Source organism: Callospermophilus lateralis, chromosome 7, assembly GCF_048772815.1.
Source record: "Callospermophilus lateralis isolate mCalLat2 chromosome 7, mCalLat2.hap1, whole genome shotgun sequence".
Lineage (NCBI taxonomy): Eukaryota > Metazoa > Chordata > Mammalia > Rodentia > Sciuridae > Callospermophilus > Callospermophilus lateralis.
In genome coordinates this window covers 24443374-24465987 of record NC_135311.1, presented here as the reverse complement: position 1 = coordinate 24465987, position 22614 = coordinate 24443374, and the positions used below count along the sequence as shown (strand labels likewise).

General features: G+C 35.6%; 1 protein-coding gene across 2 annotated transcripts in view; it reads right to left on the bottom strand.

Annotated features, from left to right (window-relative positions):
- The window catches only part of Rsbn1 (round spermatid basic protein 1), a 47480-nt gene extending 25111 nt beyond the window's left edge, over window positions 1–22369 (bottom strand). For both annotated transcript variants that reach the window (XM_076862935.1, XM_076862937.1), the window contains exons 1-2: window positions 21664–22369; window positions 8512–9185 (exon numbers count right to left, since the gene is read on the bottom strand). In XM_076862935.1, coding sequence (XP_076719050.1) covers window positions 8512–9185; window positions 21664–22369 — 1380 coding nt within the window. The remainder of the gene's footprint in view (window positions 1–8511; window positions 9186–21663) is intronic.
- Window positions 22370–22614: the final 245 nt, after the last annotated feature.

Sequence of the window (22614 nt, the reverse complement as noted above, 5' to 3'; positions counted from 1 at the left end):
TACAATATATTATTTATTAAATTTTAAAACATAGTTACATATGTTGTTTTTTGTTTTAGCACAGCAAATTCCTTCTCTGTCTCCCTCTTTGCCTGACTCTTCATTCCTGCCTCAAATAACCTGAGGACAGAGGACTACCCTCCTAACTCTTGTGCCCTCCCTATCTAGGATCTGTGAGTAAAAAGCGTTTGAACTTTTTTCCTATTGATGATATTATACTGAATTTGGAGGGCTGGGGTTGTGGCTCAGAGGTAGAGCACTCGCCTGGTATGCACGAAGCACTGGGTTCGATCCTTAGCACTACATAAATATAAAATAAAGACATCGTGTCCACCTATGACTAAAAAAATACTAAAAAAAAAAAAAAAAAAAAAGAATTTGAGCCTGCCATCTAAAAGAGCCTGCCATCTAACGAACCAGGGACAACAACACCCTGGTTTTTCCCCCAGGAAACCAGGGGGAACACAAAGTTAGGCTCCCAGCACCACAGTGATGGTCAGGCAGGCAAAAACTAGAGATGAATCAGATAAGAGCCATAAGGATATACATATATAAGGAAATTTTCTGTGAAGATCAAACAAATAGGCATTAGGCCGTCCACCAGGTAAAAGTATCCCACGAAAGGCACACTGTAAACACCTATATCCATTTCGCCTTTGTTTCTCATTAGGGCAGGATGCTAGTTGCTCTGGTACTAGAACCCCAGTTTAACTGGGGACCCTCAAAACATATATAAGGTAGTAAAATAAACATGATAAACTAGAAATTCAAAATGAAGATTTACCTTCTGGGGAGAAAGGAAAAGTTAATTATTTTTTTAAAAAGTGAAAGACACAAAGCATTAATTCATTTAGTACAATTTATACTTTTATTTATTTAAAATGGAGGAGGAAAAGTTTGAAGAAATGGGGATGTGTAACTATCATTCAAGATCCTAAGCAAATGGATACAATATTTCTATTTGGGATGATGGAAAAAGTTTTAGAAATGTACAATGGTGATGGCTCTACAACACTGAGAGTGTAATTAATGCCATAGAATTATACATTTAAAATGGCAAATTTTATGTTATGTATATTTATGACAATTTTTAAAAAATCCTCAACAGGCCTAGAGATGAAATCCAGAACACAAGTAGAAGGATTAGTCTTTGAGGAAAAACCAGGATATCTTCTCTATTTATAACAGGAAGAAATGAAGAAAAAACACATACAGATAAAAACTTTGAATAGTCATTATGAAGAACAAGCAAACAGGCAGACCGAAGAAAAACCGCAAGCTTCCTAGGCAATGCTAAAGGCCCAATAGGAAGCCTTATGAAACCTTATAAACAAATAAGATCCCGAATGAATACATAAAAATTTTTTTCAATTCTACTGTGTAGAAGTTAGACAACATTGTCTCCTAGATTATAATGCAACGAAATTCTAAGAAGATAGTACCTACAAACCAAATGAAAGGAATTAGAGAATGGTAGATGACGTATGTGGTGTAAAATGTGTTTCTTAAACTTGCCTGATCAGAGAAATCACCTTGGGTAAATTATCTCAGGCCTTGCTCCAGATTCAATGACTCAAAATGTCCAGGAAAAAACCCTCAGATTTTGATATATATTTTAAACTAGGAACTCCAGATTATTCTTTGAATCTGGCAAGTCTGGGACACTCTGGCCTGGAAATGACATCTGAAAGCAAAAAAAAAAAAAAAAAAAAAAAACCAGTGTTTCACAGCTTCTCATTGTGTATGTATTAGGCATAATGGAGGAAGAAACAAAAGTAAGGACTGGAAGGAGTTAAGTAGAGACCAAAGAACAGAAAAAAGTAAAACTTCCATGGAAGCCAAAGACATATGCCAATAGGGAAAACTCACACTTTTATTAAAATCAGAAAAGTATAGCGGGGAGGAAGAAAAACGTGGAATCAAGGGAAATATACCTATATGAAAATAGTAGTTAGCTTTACATGCAATCAAAATATTTAATGCATTTACAATAGCTATAAAATATCAAATAATTATCTTTAAATATACATATTGCTTTATGTCAACACATATGTAGTCCTTTAGATTAGAAACTCGACAAAGTTATCCTGTATAATTTTCTGAAAGCTATGCAAGCTTGACTCTGTCCCCTGTAAGTAGCACTTCGCTGTTGAGGGCAGGGCGGAGTGGGGGGCGGGGCAGGTACCTGGAATTGAATTCAGAGCACTCAACACTGAGCCACATCCCCAGCCCTATTTTGTATTTTATTTAGAGACAGGGCCTCACTGAGTTGCTTAGGGCTTTGCTAAATTGTTGAGGCTGGCTTTGAACTTGGCATTCCTCCTGACTCAGCCTCCTGAGCTGCTGGGATTACAAGTGTCAGCCACTGCACCTGGCCTAACACTTCTTAAAAAAAAAAAAAAAAGTCATGGGGCTGGGGTTGTAGCTCAGTGGTAGAGCGCTTCCCTAGCATGTGTGAGGCACTGGGTTCGATCCTCAGCACTACATAAAAAATAAATAAATAAAATAACGTTATTGTGTCCGTCAACAACTTAAAAAAAAAAAAAAAAAGGTCCTACATCAGTTAAAACTCAAGAAACACCAAGCAGAAACGCACTATGTGGAAACCCTGTGTATGGGGTGAAAAGAGGATAGGGGTTCATTATTCCACAGAACTCATGTTTCAGGAAGACGCTTATTTAAACTAAATGCTTAAAAAAAAGAAAAGAAAATTCTAGCCAGCAATCTTCCCGATCTTGTCACCTGTTAGTAGGAAAGGAATTCCCTCTTTGAAACAAACAGTGAAAATGGTATGAGTGGGTCAACTGAGTTTATTACAAGCTTTACTTAGAATAAGAGAAAAAAAGAATCCAACCCACCACTTTTATTTATGCTGTTTTATAAAACCAAATACTTAAAATAATTATTTCTCATTTTATACAATGCACCGATATGCAGAGTTCCTTAAAGGTTCAGTTATTTCCCCAACACACACTCTTCAAGTTCTACTCTTTATTAGTACTATCAATTTACTATAAACTCTACTAGTATCATTCTTTATTAGCACTACCAATTTACTATAAAATGTTAATTACATTAATCAAAGATCAGAGAGTATATAATAAGCCCATTTAAGGCCTTACCCCAACACTCAATGGGGAAATAACATTGTTTTTCTCTGAAACAGTAGGCATTAAAGTTGGATACTCTAATCCTACAAAACATTACCATTTTATAGAGTAATAAAAGTAACTAAGAACTACTGCTACATTAATAAAGTTAAAACACCATGCTTTTCAGTGAGAATCCTCCATATTATATACACAGAAGGGTTTTTTTAAAAAAAAAAATTAAAACATGCACATTTGCCAGTATCCCCCGCAGCATACAAAAACCTGATTCTTCTCCATATACACACTTCAATTACTTAGTTCCTATAAGATAGCATCTCAGATGGTGATATTTAAAACAATTCCCATTTAACTTCACCATGTATTTATTTATTTTACAACTAGGGATTGAATCCAGGGGCACTCTACCACAAATCTGGATCCCTATCACTTTTTATTTTCTATTTTAAAACAGGTTCTTGCCAAGTTGTCCAGGTTCATGAAACCCTCCTGCCTTAACCTCCTACCTGACCAGATTACAGGTGTGCATCACTGAGCCAGGCTCTTTGTCAGGGTCTCGATAAATTGCCCAGGCTGGTCTTAAACTTTTAATCCTCCTGCTTCAGCCTCCCACATTGCTGGAATTTATAAATGTGTACTACACCTGACTAATTTCACTGTATTTTTAGTGTTTGTTATTGTTTTCATTTGCAATTCATTTGTAGAGTTTAAGACTTAGACCTTGCTGGTCCATGGACCAGAAATATTGGCATCAGACCAGAAATATCGGCATCAGCTGAGACCTGGTAAACTATAAAGTCCTGCCCTTGCCCTCCAAAAATCAAAATCTGCACATTAACAAAACTCCCAGTTGAATTATATGCATATTAAAATTTCCTATCCCCTACCCTATAGGATATTATATCATTCAGAGACAGCAGAAAAACAATTCCTGCCATTATTTAGTCCTGGGAGAAGATCCCAACTAAATTATGACCCTTTTCATTTATAAAATGGTACTTGAAAAATGGCTCTTTCCTTTTTTAAAGCCCTGTTAGTCCATAAGATAACCAAAAGATCTGAATTTCTAATCAATTTATCTGCTGCAATAGAATTTTTATAAAAAGGGGGAGCCAAGGATCAAATAGTATTGCATTTATAATAATTCAAAGTTTAAAGCTGCTAAAAATTCTTTCAGATAGCCAGTACTGTAATTACAAGATACAATGCCTAATCAAAAACATCATAAATTACATTTATTCCTATTAAAGTATGTGTGTTTGTATAGATTTTTTCTTAAGAGAAATACATTTCAATGTGAACATTAATTTTTCTCCACCAAATGAAACCAGTCCCATAAACACTTTGGATTTTTTTAGTTCAAACTGATAGTTAGCCAATAAAATTTAGACCTGAATACATACATGTAGCCCTTTAGATTAGAAACAAATTTAATAAGTTAGCTGAAACTCCAAACTGCTGAAATTTCAGTAAACAAATAAGTATTGGCCTGGTGTTAAAGTGATATCATGAAATACTTCCTTTGGTATTAGAATATTTGAGTATTATAAAAAGTTAAAAGAAAAAAAAAAGGTTCTATAAGTGGATTCTAGCTTTAGCCATTACAATAATCTAAAAATATATAAAAGTAACTAAAGCTATAATTTTTCTTGCACAAAACAAACCTACATTTTATTTGCTTTTGCTAGAGCAGATGAATTCTAAAGTAGTGATTCTTACACTTTAATGTGCATATGAATCATCTTGGGATCTTTTAAAATGCAAATTATGACTCAGAGGATCTGAGTAAAAATGAGACTGCATTTCTAACAAGCACCCCAGGGGTGCCAAATTCATATCACAAGCACACTTTGAGTAGCAAGGACAATAATTCAATGTCCAGGGTTTGCAAAGCACTGGTCTTAATAATGTTTCCAATTAAATTACTAATTGATCAACCTAACACTTTTCCATCTTTATCTTACTGGATCCCTCATACAATTAGTAATATTTTTATCACCCTATCATTCTTAAAATCTTGGAAACCTGTATCCCAGTCTTCCCATGTTCCTATACTTAAATTCAGGTACATTACAGGATTTTACCCTTAGCTTCATCTCCTCTCCATTCTAATGCTATCCCTAATTATATATGCTAATTGATCCAACTTCTGCACCTCCAGCCTAAACATGTCTCCCAAGCTTTTTTTTTTTTTTTTTTTACTTCCCAAGCTTTTTCAACCCTGTATGCAGCACCATCCTATCCTCTCTTTGTCCAAACCACATCTTAAGACTCTTCCTCTCTTTCACAAAGTCCACTTAATCTCTATTTTGTAATTCTCAAAATCTTATTCTTTTCTCTCTAGTGTCAATACCAGTTTGGGCATGGATCATTCTTGACCTAATGACTATCCCAACCTAACCAGTACTCTTGCTTGCCATCACATATTTCCCTCAATCTCATCCTCCACATTTCCTTGTAATCTTCGCAAACATAAATTGATAAAATTCATTAATACCTCTCCCATTACCTTTAGGAAATATTAAGGTATATAACACTCTCCACACTCTTGATTTTCATTCATTCATGCTACCCCACCCCCAACTCCAACCACCCCTTTACAGCAAGCATGTCCTCTTGCCCTATTTAAGCTATTTACAGCTCCCTGAATGTGGCACATTCTCAAATGCCCTCTGTACATCTACGTTGGCTATTATTCCCTTTGATTAAAAATGTTCCTACTAAGCTAAGTACTAATCTGCTTTCAACATTATACTCAAGCATCACATGCCTTAAAATGTCTTTTCTAATCACTTCAAGTCTGATGTAAGTAACTGTGCTTCCCTCTCCGTGGTAGGATTTTCCTTACTGCAAGTCTCTGCTACTTAAACTGCATTATAATTGCTGGTTTATTCATCTCTCCCACTAATCTGATTTCATGAATTGGTCCTTTTAAGAACTGAGCATCCAGTACACGGTAGGTTCTCCATAAATATAGTCATGAATAATTATTATAGCTATGTATTTAAACAAACAACTTCTAATAGCTATGTCTCTAAGGTAATTAAAAATTTTACTTGATCTTATTTGTAAGTTAATAAAACTTTGTAAGACTTCATAAAAATACACTAGGAATTCATTTAATTCCCCCTAATCTAAAGGTAATTGTTAAAAATATTAAAAACAAAGCCTTTTGAATTTTGTTTTAAACTGAGATACTTTAATTTCACTGACCACAGCATAGATAAATAAAAGCACTAATTTCTTCTCCCACAGCTGAAGTAAAAGAGGGAATAGGGCAAAATGTTATGAACATTTTTCAGACAGCCTAGGTTTTCATCTTGACTTCTACTTTCTAGCTCTATGACCGCGGATAACATCATACACATCCAAAGCCTGTTTCTTCAATGCATAACAGATAAAATTGCTTACTATGCCCCCCCACCGCAGTTATTTAAAATATTCAGATGTGAATTTGAAAGCATTTCTACTAAATAAATCTGAATTATTGTGCTAGCATCTATCCCAGTATCTGTGAAAGATTTTATAGGTGCAAATTTAAAGCTTCATGGGCTAATTCAACCTCCTAAATTTGCCTAATACTTCTCTCCAATGGCTGAAAATTCATAAATAATATTAAGTTCCAGGACCACCAGAGTACAAGACCCATTCAATAGTCCTCAATATTCTTATGTGGTGAAAGTGTTTAAAATAATGTAATAATGCGATATGTTATTTTAAAGTTGTTATTTTAGAAAACTCAAAGTAAATCTCAAGGTAAGTTGTTGGTACAGTCATTTAAATTTCAGCTCCATTTTAAAAAATTGGAGGACAAAAATCAGCAGGGAATATTTCAAGATGACTTCTTTTATTAACTATTTAGACTGGGTTGACACATAAACTTGATCCAATATAGTACAATAGGAAAGTTAAATAGTCACCCTTACAAAGCCAGGACATGCCCCCAAATTTCTGGGTTATTTCTCAAATATGCTTGCTGGTCTATCAGAAAATTTGCTGCATTTCTCTAAACTGAAAAAGGGATAGATCATGTTAACTCTGCTCTCAGCAATATCTTTCTTTGTTAAGTAGGGACTTATGGGAATTATGAACTACATCAGAATTGTTTTTAGTCTCTTCTGCAATATTTATAAAAATAGGATTCCTTAACCTTTGAAGGGAAAAATTCCTTAAAAAAAAAAAAAAGAAAAAGAAAAAGAAAATCTACTACAAAAGTCAGCACTTCGGTACCTGATTGTGGTAACAAGGCCAAAATCCAAGACGAAGCCCTTTATTGCACATCGTGTTCCAACATCTTGGGCAGCCCCATCTTGCGACCTCTCCAGATTGGCTGCTCCTGCTCTCTCTACTGCAGAGAGAACTTCAATTAGAGAAATTCTGAGGCTCATAAATCTAAACTGGATACTCCCCTCACTGGAGGCAAAGATGTTGAGACTTACTAAAAAGATTCATGTTAGAGGAGGGTTCAGATAAATCTAAGTGGCTTGAAACCACTGTAATGTAAGCAGCTGAGAGTCTTATTTTTACAACAGTTTATTTACCTTTAAAAAAGAGAAAAAAAAAAAGAAAAAAAAACCGTAAGGGAAAAGAATGGCAGCAAATTACTAGATAACCTGAAAAAAAGAAGCTATATAATCATGAGTCTCTAAAAAGTGAAACAGTCTCTACTAAACTTAAATTTACAGTTTAAACAGTATAAACTTACAGCTGACCATTCATATTCACAATCCTTATGAGGAAAGCAAGCAAGAAAAAACTAGGATACATTATTAACTTCTTAATGCCCTAAAATAACCTCATTGAAAAAATGTTTGGTTAAAAACTGGTTAGGAAGGCAATGTTTCCCTGCTGACTTAAGCCTAGCTGCCTAAGCAAGGCTTTAAAAAATATCTTCACCTACTAGAGTGCATAGGCAGAAGGAGCAGAGACTATGGCGGTCTTCCTAGTGACACTCCCAAGTCACATAAATGGGGTATATTTCTGGGATAGACTGCCAACAAGTTACTGAAAGAAGAGAAACAAACCCAACTAAAACCTGGCCAATAAATAGATCAATATCCTCACATGTTCTATGATTATGACCAAAAGTCTTAACTAAAGTTACCAAGGCTATCGGATCTAAATCATATCCTCCACACTAAATAAGCTGATTTATGAAAGACTGAATTAGTTTTCAAGTTGGTTTTTCATAAAGACTTGTAATGAAGTATAATATGTATAAAGCATTTCTTCAAGCAAATAAAAGCTCCACCCAAAGACCTCAGTAATTAAGACTTTACAACTGGAGGAACAATTTCAAGTACCATTATCAATCAAACTGTGGTGATGTGAGCTACGCAGCAGAATGAAGACAACATTGTTGAGATACTATATTTACTAAATAATAATAATTTTACCTTACCTGAGTGTGAAAATTTGAAATGGTTGTTGTTTCAATATCTTTCTTGCCCAGAATTTCCATTTTCACTGGAGTGTTGGGGAAATTAAAAGCAAAGTAATCCAAGAAGTCTGGGAGATAAGCAGCCGCTCCATGCACTATTGCTAAAGCATAGTAAGCAGCATTTTTCTCATTTTCACTGAATGTCAAAGCAAGAAACTCCTCAGAAAATCTCTCCATCTCCATTGGAGACAAAAATGAGAGTTCATCCATGTAAGCATGAAGGACAAGAGCACCACCATTGGACTGGTGTTCCTCGTGAATAAAGTTGCTAAATTTAGTACCTGTTTTTAAGAAATTTCTACGAATAGAATGTTCCTGGTGAGTCATAAAAGGTGTTTGTACTCCCTGGGGTACCCGATATTCTTGCATGCCCAAATTTAATCGGCACAGCTGTTCATCTTTCAGATACCTGAAGGACTCCTTATTAACTCCTGAAGTGCTATTTATTTGTCCTTGGGTGAGAATTTCCTTACTGATGCGGGTCAGGCCAGCACAGACGGTTTGTACTTCCTTATTGTACATTTTAAGGCGTCTTCCTCGCATGTCTTCTCGATGTTTCTTTTTCTTTTTCTTCTTTATTTTCTTCAAGACAAAATCATCAGCTCTCTGGGTTTTACCATTTTCATCTGGTGTTTCTGGCCACAATAATTAAAAAAAAGTTAGTTGCTAGGACTAATGTCAACATACAAGCTTCCTAAGGTACTAAAAAGGTACTCAAATCAAACAGCCTCCTCTCAATTCTCAGAATTTGCTATTACAACTTAGAACCTCAGAAAATAAATGAAACTAACACCTGGGGATGTGGCTCAGTGGTCTAGTGCCCCTGATCCAATCCCCAGGACCTACCCCCCACACAAAAAAAAAAACTTGGATAAGTAATTTCAAATCTGACATATTGTATAAAATATTTGTTCAGTAAACTTTGCAAAATTTAAATTGAAGCTTGTCATATTTCATATTTACTGTTAAGTCTATAAATTATCTATAGGCTAATCAAACAACAGTGAATTAAGTCATAAAACAAAATGACAAAATCTTGCCTATGAAATTGTCATTGTTTTTTGGTATATGGATTTTTGTTTTTGTTAGAGGGAGGTGTTTCTTAGAAGCAGGATTCATTCTCTATTATTGTTCTTAGAATTATAAACTATATACAACCTCAAAAATGGAGGACAAATTGATGATATATATCAAAATCCCTGAAAATATTTACAATTCTCAGACCTCAAACTCCAATTCCAAGTCAAAATTACTTAAGAAAATAATTGAAGATTTATAAAGATATCAATGACTGTATTATTTAAAACAACAAAAACCTAATCTAAACCCCTATTAATCAGGGACTGATTAAACTCTGATAGTTACACATTATAAAATATTACCCGGCCATTATACACTATAGATGAAAAGAACTGACATACAAATTATAAGGTTACAAAATGCTTACAATGTTACTCTTCTAGAAAGCCTACTCTAATAACTCCTCCCCTACCTAAGGAAATATGTAGCAATAGCTATTCCTCCTCCCTGCTCCCTTAGCACTGTACTTCTACCACAGCACTTATCATACTCCATGTTATCACATATTTAATTTTTCACCTCCTCTCTAAACTGTAAGCACTGAGCTCAGTGATATATATCTTACCTTTCTTTCCAAAGCACTAGATACAGGTATATTCTGATCCCATTTTTATATTAGACATTCATTTGCCAGGTATATATCTGGGCACTAAGGATATGATGGTTAAGACAGGTAGAATCCCTACTCTCTCTGTTTAGTTTTGTTTGGTATGAGGTATTGAACCCAAGGCACTTTGCCACTGAGCCACATCACTAGTCCTTTTTTTATTATTTTATTTTGAAACAAGAGTCTCACTAAGTTGCTTAGGGCCTGCTAAATTGCTGAGGTTAGCTTTGAACTAGTGATCCTTCTGCCTTTGCCTCCCAAGTCGCTGGAATTACAGGCATGAGCTACCATGCCCAGTCAGTATTACTCTCTTAAATATTACAATCAGATCAAACAAGGAAAAAAAAGTACAGTTAGTAATAAGTAGGTTTTTCTTTTTTTAATATTTATTTTTTAGTTATAGTTGAACACAATACCTTTATTTTATTTATTTACTTATTTTTATGTGGTGCTAAGGATCGAACCCAGCACCTCGCACGTACTAGGCAAGCGCTCTACTGCTGAGCCACAACCCCAGCCCGTAAGTAGGTTTTTCTAGATGCTGGGGAAGCTCTTTTTACGAGGCGACATTTAGACTGAGTCCTAAATAATAAGATGGGCATGTGAAGATTTAGGAGGAAATATTCTAGAGAGAAAAATATTTACCTTAGTAAATATTTTTATCACTCTATCATTCTTAAAATCTTGGAAACCTCTATCCCAGTATTTCTGGTCTCTTCCCATGTACCTATACTTAAATCCAGGTACATCACAGGATTTTACCCTTAGCTTCATCTCCTCTCCATTCTAATGCTATCCCTAATTATATGTGCTAATTGATCCAACTTCTGTACCTACAGCCTAAACATGTCTCCCAAGCTTTTTTTTTTTTAAACTACCCAAAAGGACCTGAAGAAAAGACAAAGTCTGTTTGACTTTGTACCTGACTTTGTACCTTTGTACCTTGACTTTAGTACCTATTTTTAAGAAATACGTATATATATGTGAAATGTGAATACATATACATATACAGAAAAATGTCTGGAGAAATATATACTAAGATATTATCATAGGGTGGTATTAATGGTATGAGTGGTAGGAGTAAAATGTCCAGCTTTTTTCTGTTTTCTAAAATGAACATATTACCTTATAATTTAAAAACTTAATTTAAATTTCTGAAGGATTATCATAGATTGACATAACCAGGATAGAAAAGCATCTTTGATTTACTAGTTGCAAAATACACCTAGCTAGAAATCTAGGTGTAGTTGTAACCAATCTTTAAGCTTGGTCTAGCAAATATTGTATAGAATTTATCTACCAACCAATAGTATTTTGACATAATTCAAGTAATTCAGTGTTAACAAACATACTCCAATTAATCCTATTCTTAGATCTGGGAAGAACAAGTTCCAATAATTTTAAGTAAAGAATTTACTAGGGGGACTGCAATTATAACTCAGTGGTAGAGCACCTGCCTAGCATGTGGGAGGCACTGGGTTTGATTCTCAGTACTGCATATAAACAAATAAATAAAACAAAGGTCCATCAACAACTAAAAAAAAAACAACTAAAAAACAACTAAAAACAACTAAAAAAAATTAACAACAACAAAAACAAAAAAGAATTTACTTGGTATAATATATAAGTTGTAAAACAAATTATATGCAAGTTATAAAACCTTCTATAAAGTTTAAAACCACTTTAGGGCAGGGGTTGTAACTCAGTGGTAAAGCACTTGCTTAGCATATGAGAGGCATTAGGTTCCATCCTCAGCATCACATAAAATAAATAAAATGAAGGTATTGTGTTCATCTAAAAACATTTTTAAAAATTTAAACCTGTTTTAAAGTTCAAGTCAAAAGACTTTACACCGTATAAATGGCAAATAACTTTCACTATGTCTAATATTTGCTTTTAAGAACAATTAAAAAGAAAACCCTACAGAAAGGGGAATAGATCAATAGTAGAGTCCTTTGCCTAACATGCACAAGGCCCTGGGTTTGATCCCCAACACTGCTAAGTAACAAAACAAAACAAAACAAAAAAACAACTTCAAACTTCATTTGCAAATATTATTTGTAATTAAACTGAAATCATACACATGAAATCAGATTGCTTAAACTGCTAAGAAAATTCAATTTTTTATTCTACGTAAAACTAAATCTTTGATTAGTTAAAACTTAGCAAGTCACTTTATGTTTCTTACCAAATACAATTAATCTAAATACTTTTTCTAATACCAAATCAGTAATACAGGCAATTCTCCTAAGCAACTAAATGCCATCAAATATAAAAGGCCAATTTAAAAATAGCCATCTAATTTGACTCCACTAAATGTTTTAGCGATTCCACAGGAAAAGAAAATATTTCATTCTGAATAGGTCTTGTTGTTTTAAGCTTCAGAAGAGGTATTTGGTATGCAGAAGATGAATTGTGACCTAGATCTGCCACTGAAATTAACACCAAGAAGGAATGGTCTTGACTATAACACATTGTGTCTAGATTACTATATCATCTTACCATATGGTATTTCTAACATGGTTAAATCTCTGTGGGTTTTATTCCAAAATTTAGTTACATGGAAACCATTCAATTAGTCCATCTCCACAAAAGAAAAAAAACTGTACAAGGAAATAATAAGGGCCTTAAACTGACCATAATCTCATATAATAACATGATTAAAAAGTTTAAATATGAAATAAATTTCAATCTACCTTCCCACTAATCCTGTTTTTCAAATGTTTCCTCTTTTCTAAGGCTGATATAGAAAGCTTGTCTTTTTTTAACATTTATTTTTTAGTTATAGGTGGCCATAATATCTATATTTTATTTTTATGTGGTGCTGAGGATCGAACTCAGTGTCTCACGCATGCTAGGCGGGCGCTCTACCTTGAGCCACAATACCCCAGCCCCATGCTTGTCTTTTTTTAAATGGGGAAATTTGAGACTACTGATCCCATGCTTGCTAACGAATTTCCATGAACAAACAAAATTTATTCTTAAGTTACTGTGGAGGCAATTAATTGTGAACAGCGTAAGTATCCACAAGTTGTTGGAAGTTATTATGAAAAGTTGGCCATTGATGCATGAAAGATACCAAATGCCTTTCCTTGAATTAAAAACATTTAAAAGTCTAAATTTTATGTCTAAAGACTTCACAATCTTTCCATTTCTGGTAGAGTGTTTTAGTTTCTAATAGAGAATGTATTCAGGAAGTCAGATTTTGAGTATTTCCCCATAATGCAAAAGCTAAATTTGTTGTATCAAATTTGTTGTTTTGTAGTGCTAGAGGATCAAATCCAGGGCCTTGTGCATGTTAACAAAGCACTTTACCACTACGCTACAAACCCAGCCCTGGCATCAGTTCTTTACAGACAAGAAGCTGAGTTACACTGCACCTATATTAGGGAAAGCTTTCACATATTTAACTGTAAGAATCAATATAAAAGTATGTAATTCTACAGAGGAAAATACAAATTTAAGAAATACATTGCTAGCTATCTTTAAGAACATCGCTATAACTAAGATTAACACATGACACTATCAGTAGTATATTCACATATGCTAATGTTATCAATTATTAAACAGCATAATGTATTTAATGACACTATTGAAAGTTTTTTAATTAATTCAAAAAATTAGTTTTTCAATATAACAAAATTTAAATCTACAATACCATTCATACACTTGAATTATACCTTAGAAAATATAGTACCTTCAATTCCTAAAAATGATTATTTTATAAAAGCAAAACAATTGGAATTGTTTACCCATTATTATTCATAATAAAGAAAAGAACTAACCAACAATAAAAATTAATTTAAAAAAAAAGAAAAGAACTAAAATTTTTTTCTGAAAATATATTACTTTTTGTCTTCTTGGGAGTTCTTCCAGTTCTATATAAAAACCTAATAAAAAGAAAAAAAAAAACACTCACTTTGAAGGCCAAATTTTTGTGAATCATTGTATTTTTTTTTTTCATTGCTTTACCCTACCCTCCTACCCTATTCTAATGTTTAGGAGTTGGATAGGATTGAAACACTGTTCTACTACTTCTTTGACAGTAGGACCTTTTCCCCTGCCTTTCATGTAAGACTTTAATTTTTTAGAGCATTTTGAAGTTCTCAGCAAAACTGAGTAGAAGTTACAAAGATTTCCTATACATGCACAGTTGTCGTCATGTCATCGTCCCCCATCCACCAACTATCAACACTTCCTACCATAGTTACATCTGTATAGCACCTGGGTTCACAGCTGACATTAGGGTTCACCCTTGATGTGAGTTTGGACAAAGTACAATGACAGGGATTCATCATTACAGTATCATGCAAAGTAGTTTCACTGCCCTAAATATCCTGGGGTCTGCCTTTCATAACTCCCTCCACCTCATCAGTAGCAACCACTGTCCTTTTACTTTGCCTTTTTCAGAATGTAATTTAGCCAGAATCAAACAGTATATAGCCTTTTCAGACTGGCTTCTTTCACTTAGTAATATGCATTTAAGATTAAGGATAATTTACATGTTCTGATGCTCCTATGTCTGTACCACAGTTTATGTATCCATTCATCTACCAAAGGACATCTTGGTTGCTTCCAAGTTTTGGCATTATGAATAAAGCTGCTATCGATCTCCATATACAAGTTTTTGTGTGGACACACGTTTTCAACTCTGTTGGGTAAATACCAGGAGTGGAACTGCTGGGTTAGGTAGTAAGAACATGTTTCGTTTTGTAAGAAATCACCAAACTGTCCTCCAACATAGCCATACCATTTTGCATTTCTACCAATAATGAATGAGGCAGCATAACCTTTTATGAATTAATAGCTTTGTACCTTGCTTCTCATTGGTAAAATGAAGGGGAAACAGGGGCTGGAGATGTGGCTCAAGTGGTAACTCGATCACCTGGCATGCGCGGGGCACTGGGTTTGATCCTCAGCACCACATAAAATAAAGATGTTGTGTCCACTGAAAAATAAATATTAAAAAATATTCTCTCTCTCTCTCTCCCCCTCTCTCTCTTAAAAAAAATGAAGGGGAAACAATATTTTCTTACAAAACTAATGTGTAGAGTAAGTGAAAAATGCATTTAAAGTACTTGGCATAGTCCTAGAACATAACAAATACTCACTACTTGTTAACTATTATTTTTTTCACCCAAACAGATAAATTCTGGAGCCAGAGTGTGCTATTTAAGACAAAATCAGGTGCTTTACAGTTAGATTCAGGTTAATGTCTCAGCTCTATTGCTTATTAAGATCTCTGGGAAGCTCAAAAATATTTTAAACTTCAATTTTCTTATCATAAAATATTATTAATACTAGTGTCTACCTTAAGAGTTATTTTAAGGATTGAAGAAAACAATAAATATGAGGTCTTCATCATAGTATCTGACATAAAAAAATCTTATCAGTTTGATTATCACAATCATAATAAAAGTATTAGATAACACTCCTTAAAATAACTGGCTACAATTCTAGAAATTAGAGCTAGAAATTACTAGCCTATAGCACAATATGGGATACCATAAGAAACACATAAAATGTAAGAAAATATCTCTAAAAGAAGATAGAAAACTATTGTTCACCAAGTGACTGCTAGGGACCATGTATGTTATCTCATTTTAATCTGCCAATAAACTGGTGAAATGAACATAGAAATCCTTCTTCAGGGCAGGAAACAGTCTGAAACAAGAGGTATTTAATATATTAGATCACAAAGCCAGTAGGTGACAATCAAAACTCTTACCTAAATTCAAAATTCAAACCCTTCCAATACTACACACTAAACTACACTCTCTTTCTTCCACCTCCTCTTGCAACCCCTCCCTTGGTGATAAATTAAATCATCCAGTAGGTACAATTAATGGACTTGAGGTGTATTAAGTATTACTTTACTTAACAAAATATTTTACTTACTAACCATTATATAATTTTTCATAATCACAAAGATGAGTTTTTCACCCCTTACATAAAGTTATTTTTGTCTCTCTGGATGGACAGTAGAAATGTCAGTCCCTAAGGGCATTGTTATGTTACCTGATAAATGAGATGATCTGCTTGTTCCTCATTATAATCCAAATTCTCCTCCATCCCTACCACCAAAAACAATCAATTGTTTCCAGATTCAAAATTCCTGTCAATGTCTTTTTGACACAAGTGCAAAAATTTCCATTAATTTCTGGCTTAGGAACACTATCCCTATGATAACAGTTAGGTCATTGATAAAAGGTGAAAAACTATGAGAAAGGAAGATTGACTTAGGGGTGCTATGTAAGCATCCTTGTCATTTAATGGCACCAGTGAATAGTGTATTTTCTAAAAATACACTAAAATATTAAAATCATAAATGTACTAACAAAGTATTTAAAAAGCATTACTTCTTTTGATTGTAAGGTTTTTTATTTTGTTTTGTTTAGTTGATGGACCTTTATTTTATTTATATGTGTTGCTGAGATTCAAACCCAGTGCCTCACACATGCTACTCTACCACTGAGCAACAGGCCCAGCCCCTGTTCTATGTTTTTATAAGTAGTAACAAGGAGAGAAAGAAATTAAGGTTTCAGACTTCAGCCTACTGCTCACTAAAAATAAAGACAGGGCTGGGGATGTGGCTCAAGCGGTAGCCCGCTCGCCTGACATGCGTGCAGCCCGGGTTCAATCCTCAGCACCACATACAAACAAAGATGTTGTGTCCACCGAGAACTAAAAAATAAATATTAAAAAAATAAGTAAATAAAATAAAGACATTTTAATATCTCTTTGTTCACTTATCAATCTCAACATGTAAGGCAGAAAGAAAAAAGCCAACTGGACCATAAGTCAAAAAAAAAAACTGAGTTCAATATTCAGTTCTATCATTAACTAAAAATTTCTAGCATCTTACTTCACCTCTTTAAAAATCACTTTACTTCCTTTTTACAGGTAAAACAAGTTTACCACAGCATTTATAGGTTAAATTTTTGTTTCAACTATTTATGAACAACTCCCAATGTCTGGGTTCTTATGATTTGTAATTATCTACACATGAATTTGGATTGAGTGCTGCTGGGATAGTGTGCAGGATCATGTCTCTTAACTCAGTTCAGGGGCTGGCAAACTTTCTCGATAAAGAACCAGATAGGGCTGGGGATGTGGCTCAAGCAGTAGCGTGCTTGCTTGGCATGCGTGCGGCCCGGGTTCGATCCTCAGCACCACATACAAACAAAGATGTCGTATCCGCCGATAACTAAAAAATAAATATAATTTAAAAAAAAAAAAAAGAACCAGATAGCAGTCTTTGCAGGCCATATGGTCTCTGTGTCAACTACTCTACTCTGCTACTATGGTGCAAAAAACTGCCATAGACAATATGTATGAATGAAGAGAGCATGTTCCAATAAAGCTTAATTTCTGGACATTGAAATATTTCATATTATTTTCACTTCATGAGGCTTTCTGCAACCATTTAAAAAGTAAAGAAAACTCCTTCCTCACCGGTTATACAAAAACAGGCAGTAGAACTCACTTTTTATAAAAGCAATTTAATGGAAGAATTCAACAAAAAATACCAGAGCAACTGGATATTGATGGAAAAGAGAATGAGAACCACAAACTAAACCTTACACCTGCACAAAACTAACTCCAACAGATCACAATTTAAATGTAAAAGTTAAAATTATAAAACTTTTAGAGAAAAAAAAACAGGAAAAAAACCTTGGGACTTTAGATGTGACACTGAAAACATTATTTATTAAGAAAAAAAATCAACAAATTGAACTTCAACAAAATTTAAAATTTTTGCTTGTTTTACTTTGTGAAATATATTGTTAAGATGATACAAAGACAAGCAACAGACTGGGAAAAAAATACTTGCAGATAATGTCATTGCCAAAGGACTTGGGCCTGTAATATACAGACTGCTCAATAAAAAAATTCTTAAAACACAATAATAAAAAAATTCATTTAGAAATGGGCAAAAGACATAGATATTGTACTAATGAGGATATATAAATGGCAAATGATGACATGAAAAGCTGATTGATATCATTTTCCATGAGACCATGATGAAAAACCACCCCACATCTATTGAAAGTGCTAAAATAAAAACAGCTAAAACAATACCAGATATTATCAAAAATGTGAAAAAACTTGATCTCTCATACAACATTAGTGGGAATGTAAACTAGTACACTCTAGAAAATAGTATGGTAATATGTTTAAAAAAAAAAAAAAAAAAAAAAAAGCTTACAATATGACCAAGCAATCACAATCCCCAGAGAAATGAAAATGTACTTCCATACAAGAATCTGAACACAATTGCTTGTAGAAGTTTTATTCATAAGAGGCCACTAGGAACAACCAAAATGTCCTTCAATCAATAAATGGTTCAATAGGGGGAACGATGGTACATCCATACTGTGGAATACTATTTAGCAAGAAAAGTAGAACATTATTAATACACATACTACATAATGGATCTCACACCATGGTGAATCTTAAGATTATAATACTGTACGATTCCATTTATATAATATTCTCAATGACAAAAGTATCAAGATGAAGAACAGATTAATGATTGTCAGGGGTTAGAGAAAGGAGACAGAGGGAGTACCTAAAACTATACAGGTATAGCACAAGGAGAATCTTTCTGGAGGTGGAATGATTTTGTATCTTGACAACAGTGGTGGTTACACTAATCTACTCATGGTAAAAATGCACAGCACTACACATTGTACAAATATCAATTTCCTGGTATTATACAATAGTTATGTAAGATGTAACCACTGAAGGAAACTAGTGAAAGGTAAGGACCTCTCTGTACTATTTTTGCAATTTCCAGTGAGTCTATAATTATCTCAAAGTGAAAAATTAAAATACTTTCTAAAAATCTGATAAGCAAAAGGAAGACATAGCTCTATAAGTAACAAGTGTCTATTCACTCTCCTTCAAGGACCAGACATTAAAAATAATAAAAGCCAGTTTTTAAATAAGTGCCTACCATGAGCTAAGCACTATTTTTAGTGCTTTCTATACACTACCCCATTTAATCCACAAAATCTTATAACGAAAATGCCACAACCCCACTTTACAAATGGGAAAACTGAGGTTGAAAAGAGGTTAGAATAATCTGTTCATGGTCACACTGTAAGTGGTAAGTGCCACAATTTAAACTCAGATTTACTCTAGAGGCATGTTTCCTGTACACAAAGGTAACCAAAAAAACATATGGGGACGTTGGAGGGATGGGACTACCAAACTGTGTGCAAGTCTGACATCAAACCAGTTTGTTTTCTCCCTCAGTTAAAATAAAATTTTCAGAACTTTTAAAATACCAATGCATGTCAGGAATCTAGAACACCTACATTATAATTTTTCCCACTCAGCCAAAAGTTAAAATATAAAATGGCCTAATCTTAACCCATCCTTCTTCTTACATATTGGTAAACTATAGTTTTGAGAGTTGTACTATCCAAGTAGTGGTAGCTACCAGCCAAATGTGGCCAATTTTAAGATAAGAATTAAATAAATTTAAAAATTCAGTTTCTCAGTCACACTAGCTATATTTCAAGTCTGCTCAAGAGCCACACATGGTTACCATATTAGACAGCACAGATAGAGAACATTTCCATCATCTGAGAAAGTTCTATTCATCAGTACTGGATTAGAGACTTGTTTTTGTTTGCTTTTTTTTAAAGCACATGGGATGCATGCAATGTTCAGAGAAGACCAACTTCATTGCAACCATAAAAGGGGGTAAGGTCAGATCTTTAAAGTCAGGTACTGCCTACAATGTTTAGGCACAAGGAAAAGATAAGTAAAGAAGTGTGGGGGGTGGGGAGGAATAAGAGAAAGCAAAATGATGCAGCTTGGCAATAAAGCTGAACTAAGATTCAGGAGTGTGGGTTCTATTGCCTATTAGGCCAATAATTGATTTATTTATTTTTTTAAATATTTGTGCTTGGTACTAATTAACCGTGAATTAATTAGATGAGTCTCTTCACTGTTTTGGGCCTTGATTTCTTCTTCTATAACACAAATTTAGAACAAATAATTGCTAAGATTCCCTTTAGCTCTGTATGGATACACACACACACACACACACACAAAGGTGGGGAATAAATAGAAGATCATTGCATATTGGTGGTGGAAACTGGCACTCCTGTCAACTTACCACAAGTTCTATGCCTGAATATGAAATTTAGATACCACAAAATGAAGATTTAATTCTAGTCAATAAATCCTTATTAAATAATCATTTGTACCTAACCGCAGTATTTAGAAGTAGCACACAAAAAACTGGATAGCTCAAAGTTAAGCAAATATGTGGAAAGAATGCAAGATTTCCAACATTTTAGATTGAAAAACTGGCGCATTAACATCTAACATTTTTCAATTTTGTATTGAAAAATCATTAACATTCACATATAACCAAACTGGAGATATAACGGATTATGTAGTCGTATATTAAGTACAAACAAATGGCATAATCAAAAGCACACCTCATTTCTTCCACAAAGAATAAATAAATAATAAAAATAATAAAATAATAATAAATAAATAATAAAAAATAAATGCTACAGGTAATTAGGAAAAAGACACTAATTCTGGCCAACCTAATTTCTCTAGAACACACACTTAAATAGCCCTATATTTTCCAGGTTGAATATTCTTGAGGATTATTGGAATTACACAGATTCTCCAATTGTGCTACACAGAATCAAATACAACTGCAATTCTTGTCCCTTCTACCTACTACACACTTTCCTCTTTTCAGAAGTTCTATTGGTCCTATTTCCTAGGGTCAAATGGGAGAGAAAATCTTCCCCCCACCCCATCTCCATTCTAAGAATTAAAACAGCCAATAAAAAAAAAAAAAAAAGTTTAAGCGATGTTTACCTCTAAGTTAAAAAAAGAAAAGGAAACCGTGTTTGATTTTTTTTTTTTAACCTTGCAGAAGCTAAGGCAACCCGTGAGTTGTGTAACCTCTGTAAGAAATCAAATTCATTAAAGTCCCGAACCAGACCCATGACTATTTTGGAGCAGGGAGTAGTTTAAGAAAAAAGAAAGAAAGAAAGAAAAAAAAAAAAAAAAAAAGATTTCCAGGAAGGAAAACAGGGAGAAGAGATTTTAGAGACAAGCCTTTACTTCAAAAAGGCAGTTTTTAGTTTTCCACCTATTAATCCAAAGCCAAGAACCGCGCGGCGCGGAAACCCTGTGGATTTTGAAAACAAACGTTGCGAGGCTCCGGGGGATTGCGAAGGGGGCTGGTAACTGACAGCTCGGCCTCGGAGCGAGAAGCCTCAAGTAGGTCAAACTGTGACCACGGTCCAGAGTCCATCTCAGTGGGCTCAGGGGAGAAGAGCAGCAGGAGAGAATAAGGGTTTGGCGTCTTTCAATCCTAAAGGGGCGGGATACCAGAACCAAGGAACCTAGAACCCCAGCCCCAGCAGTTCGCCTGCTCTCACCTCTCTTGGGGGCCTTGATCAAAGGCACCCCTCCAGTCCTCTCGCCGTTTTCCTGCTTGTCCTTGTGCTTGAGATCGCCCGGAACGCAGGAGCTGGGGTCACCATCAGCGCCGCGGTGGTGATGGTGCTTGTGCCGCTCCTTGTGGCCCTTATGCTTGGGCCCGGCCGCGCTCACCGTCAGGGGCGAGAAGGTGAAGAGGGCCGAGGTGCCTGGGGCCGGGAGCGGAGCAGCGACAGCGGGCCCGGCGGGAGCCAGCGAAGGTGGCGGCGGAGGCGGCAGGAGCAGAGGCTCAACAGGGCCCTGGACGGTTGAGGCAGCATTCGTTGGCGGCAGCGGCCCGGGATGTTGGCGACTGCGACGCCGCCGGTGAGGGGGAGCGAGAGGGGGGTCCTGGCTCGGCCGCCCCCGCTTCTCCTGAGACCCCCCACTGCTTGCCCGGCGCTGCCGCTTCACTCCCCGCGGCGAGACCCCAGCATGGGGTTTCTCCTTTCCCTCTTTGTCCGGCTCCTCCTGCGCCGCCACCGCCCGTACTACGCGCACTGCTCCGACCTGCGCAGCCATTTCACCCACAAACACACATTTAAATGGCCCGACCGCCCCCCCGTCCGTGTATCGCGCAAGCGCCGCCCGCGCACGGCCCGCTGGGCATTGGAGTCTCTCCTCCACCCTCCACTTGTCGGCCGTTCTTCGTGAGGAGCTGAACATGCCGGAAGCAGCAGTTCCCAGTGCTTCTCCACAGGCCCCTCCAACCGAGCTTCTATTGTAAAGCGTCCTGGGCCGCGCAAAGCCTCGCGGGAGCGGTAGTTCCGCCGCGCCCCGCGCCCGGCGCCGCGTCCCTAACCCTGTGAGTGGAGGAGCCGAGAGAGAGCGTGCGCCGAGTCACGCTTCGGGCTGCGACGCAACCGCCGCCGGCCAGCGAGTTGCCGCCAACCGCCTTAACGGCCCAAACA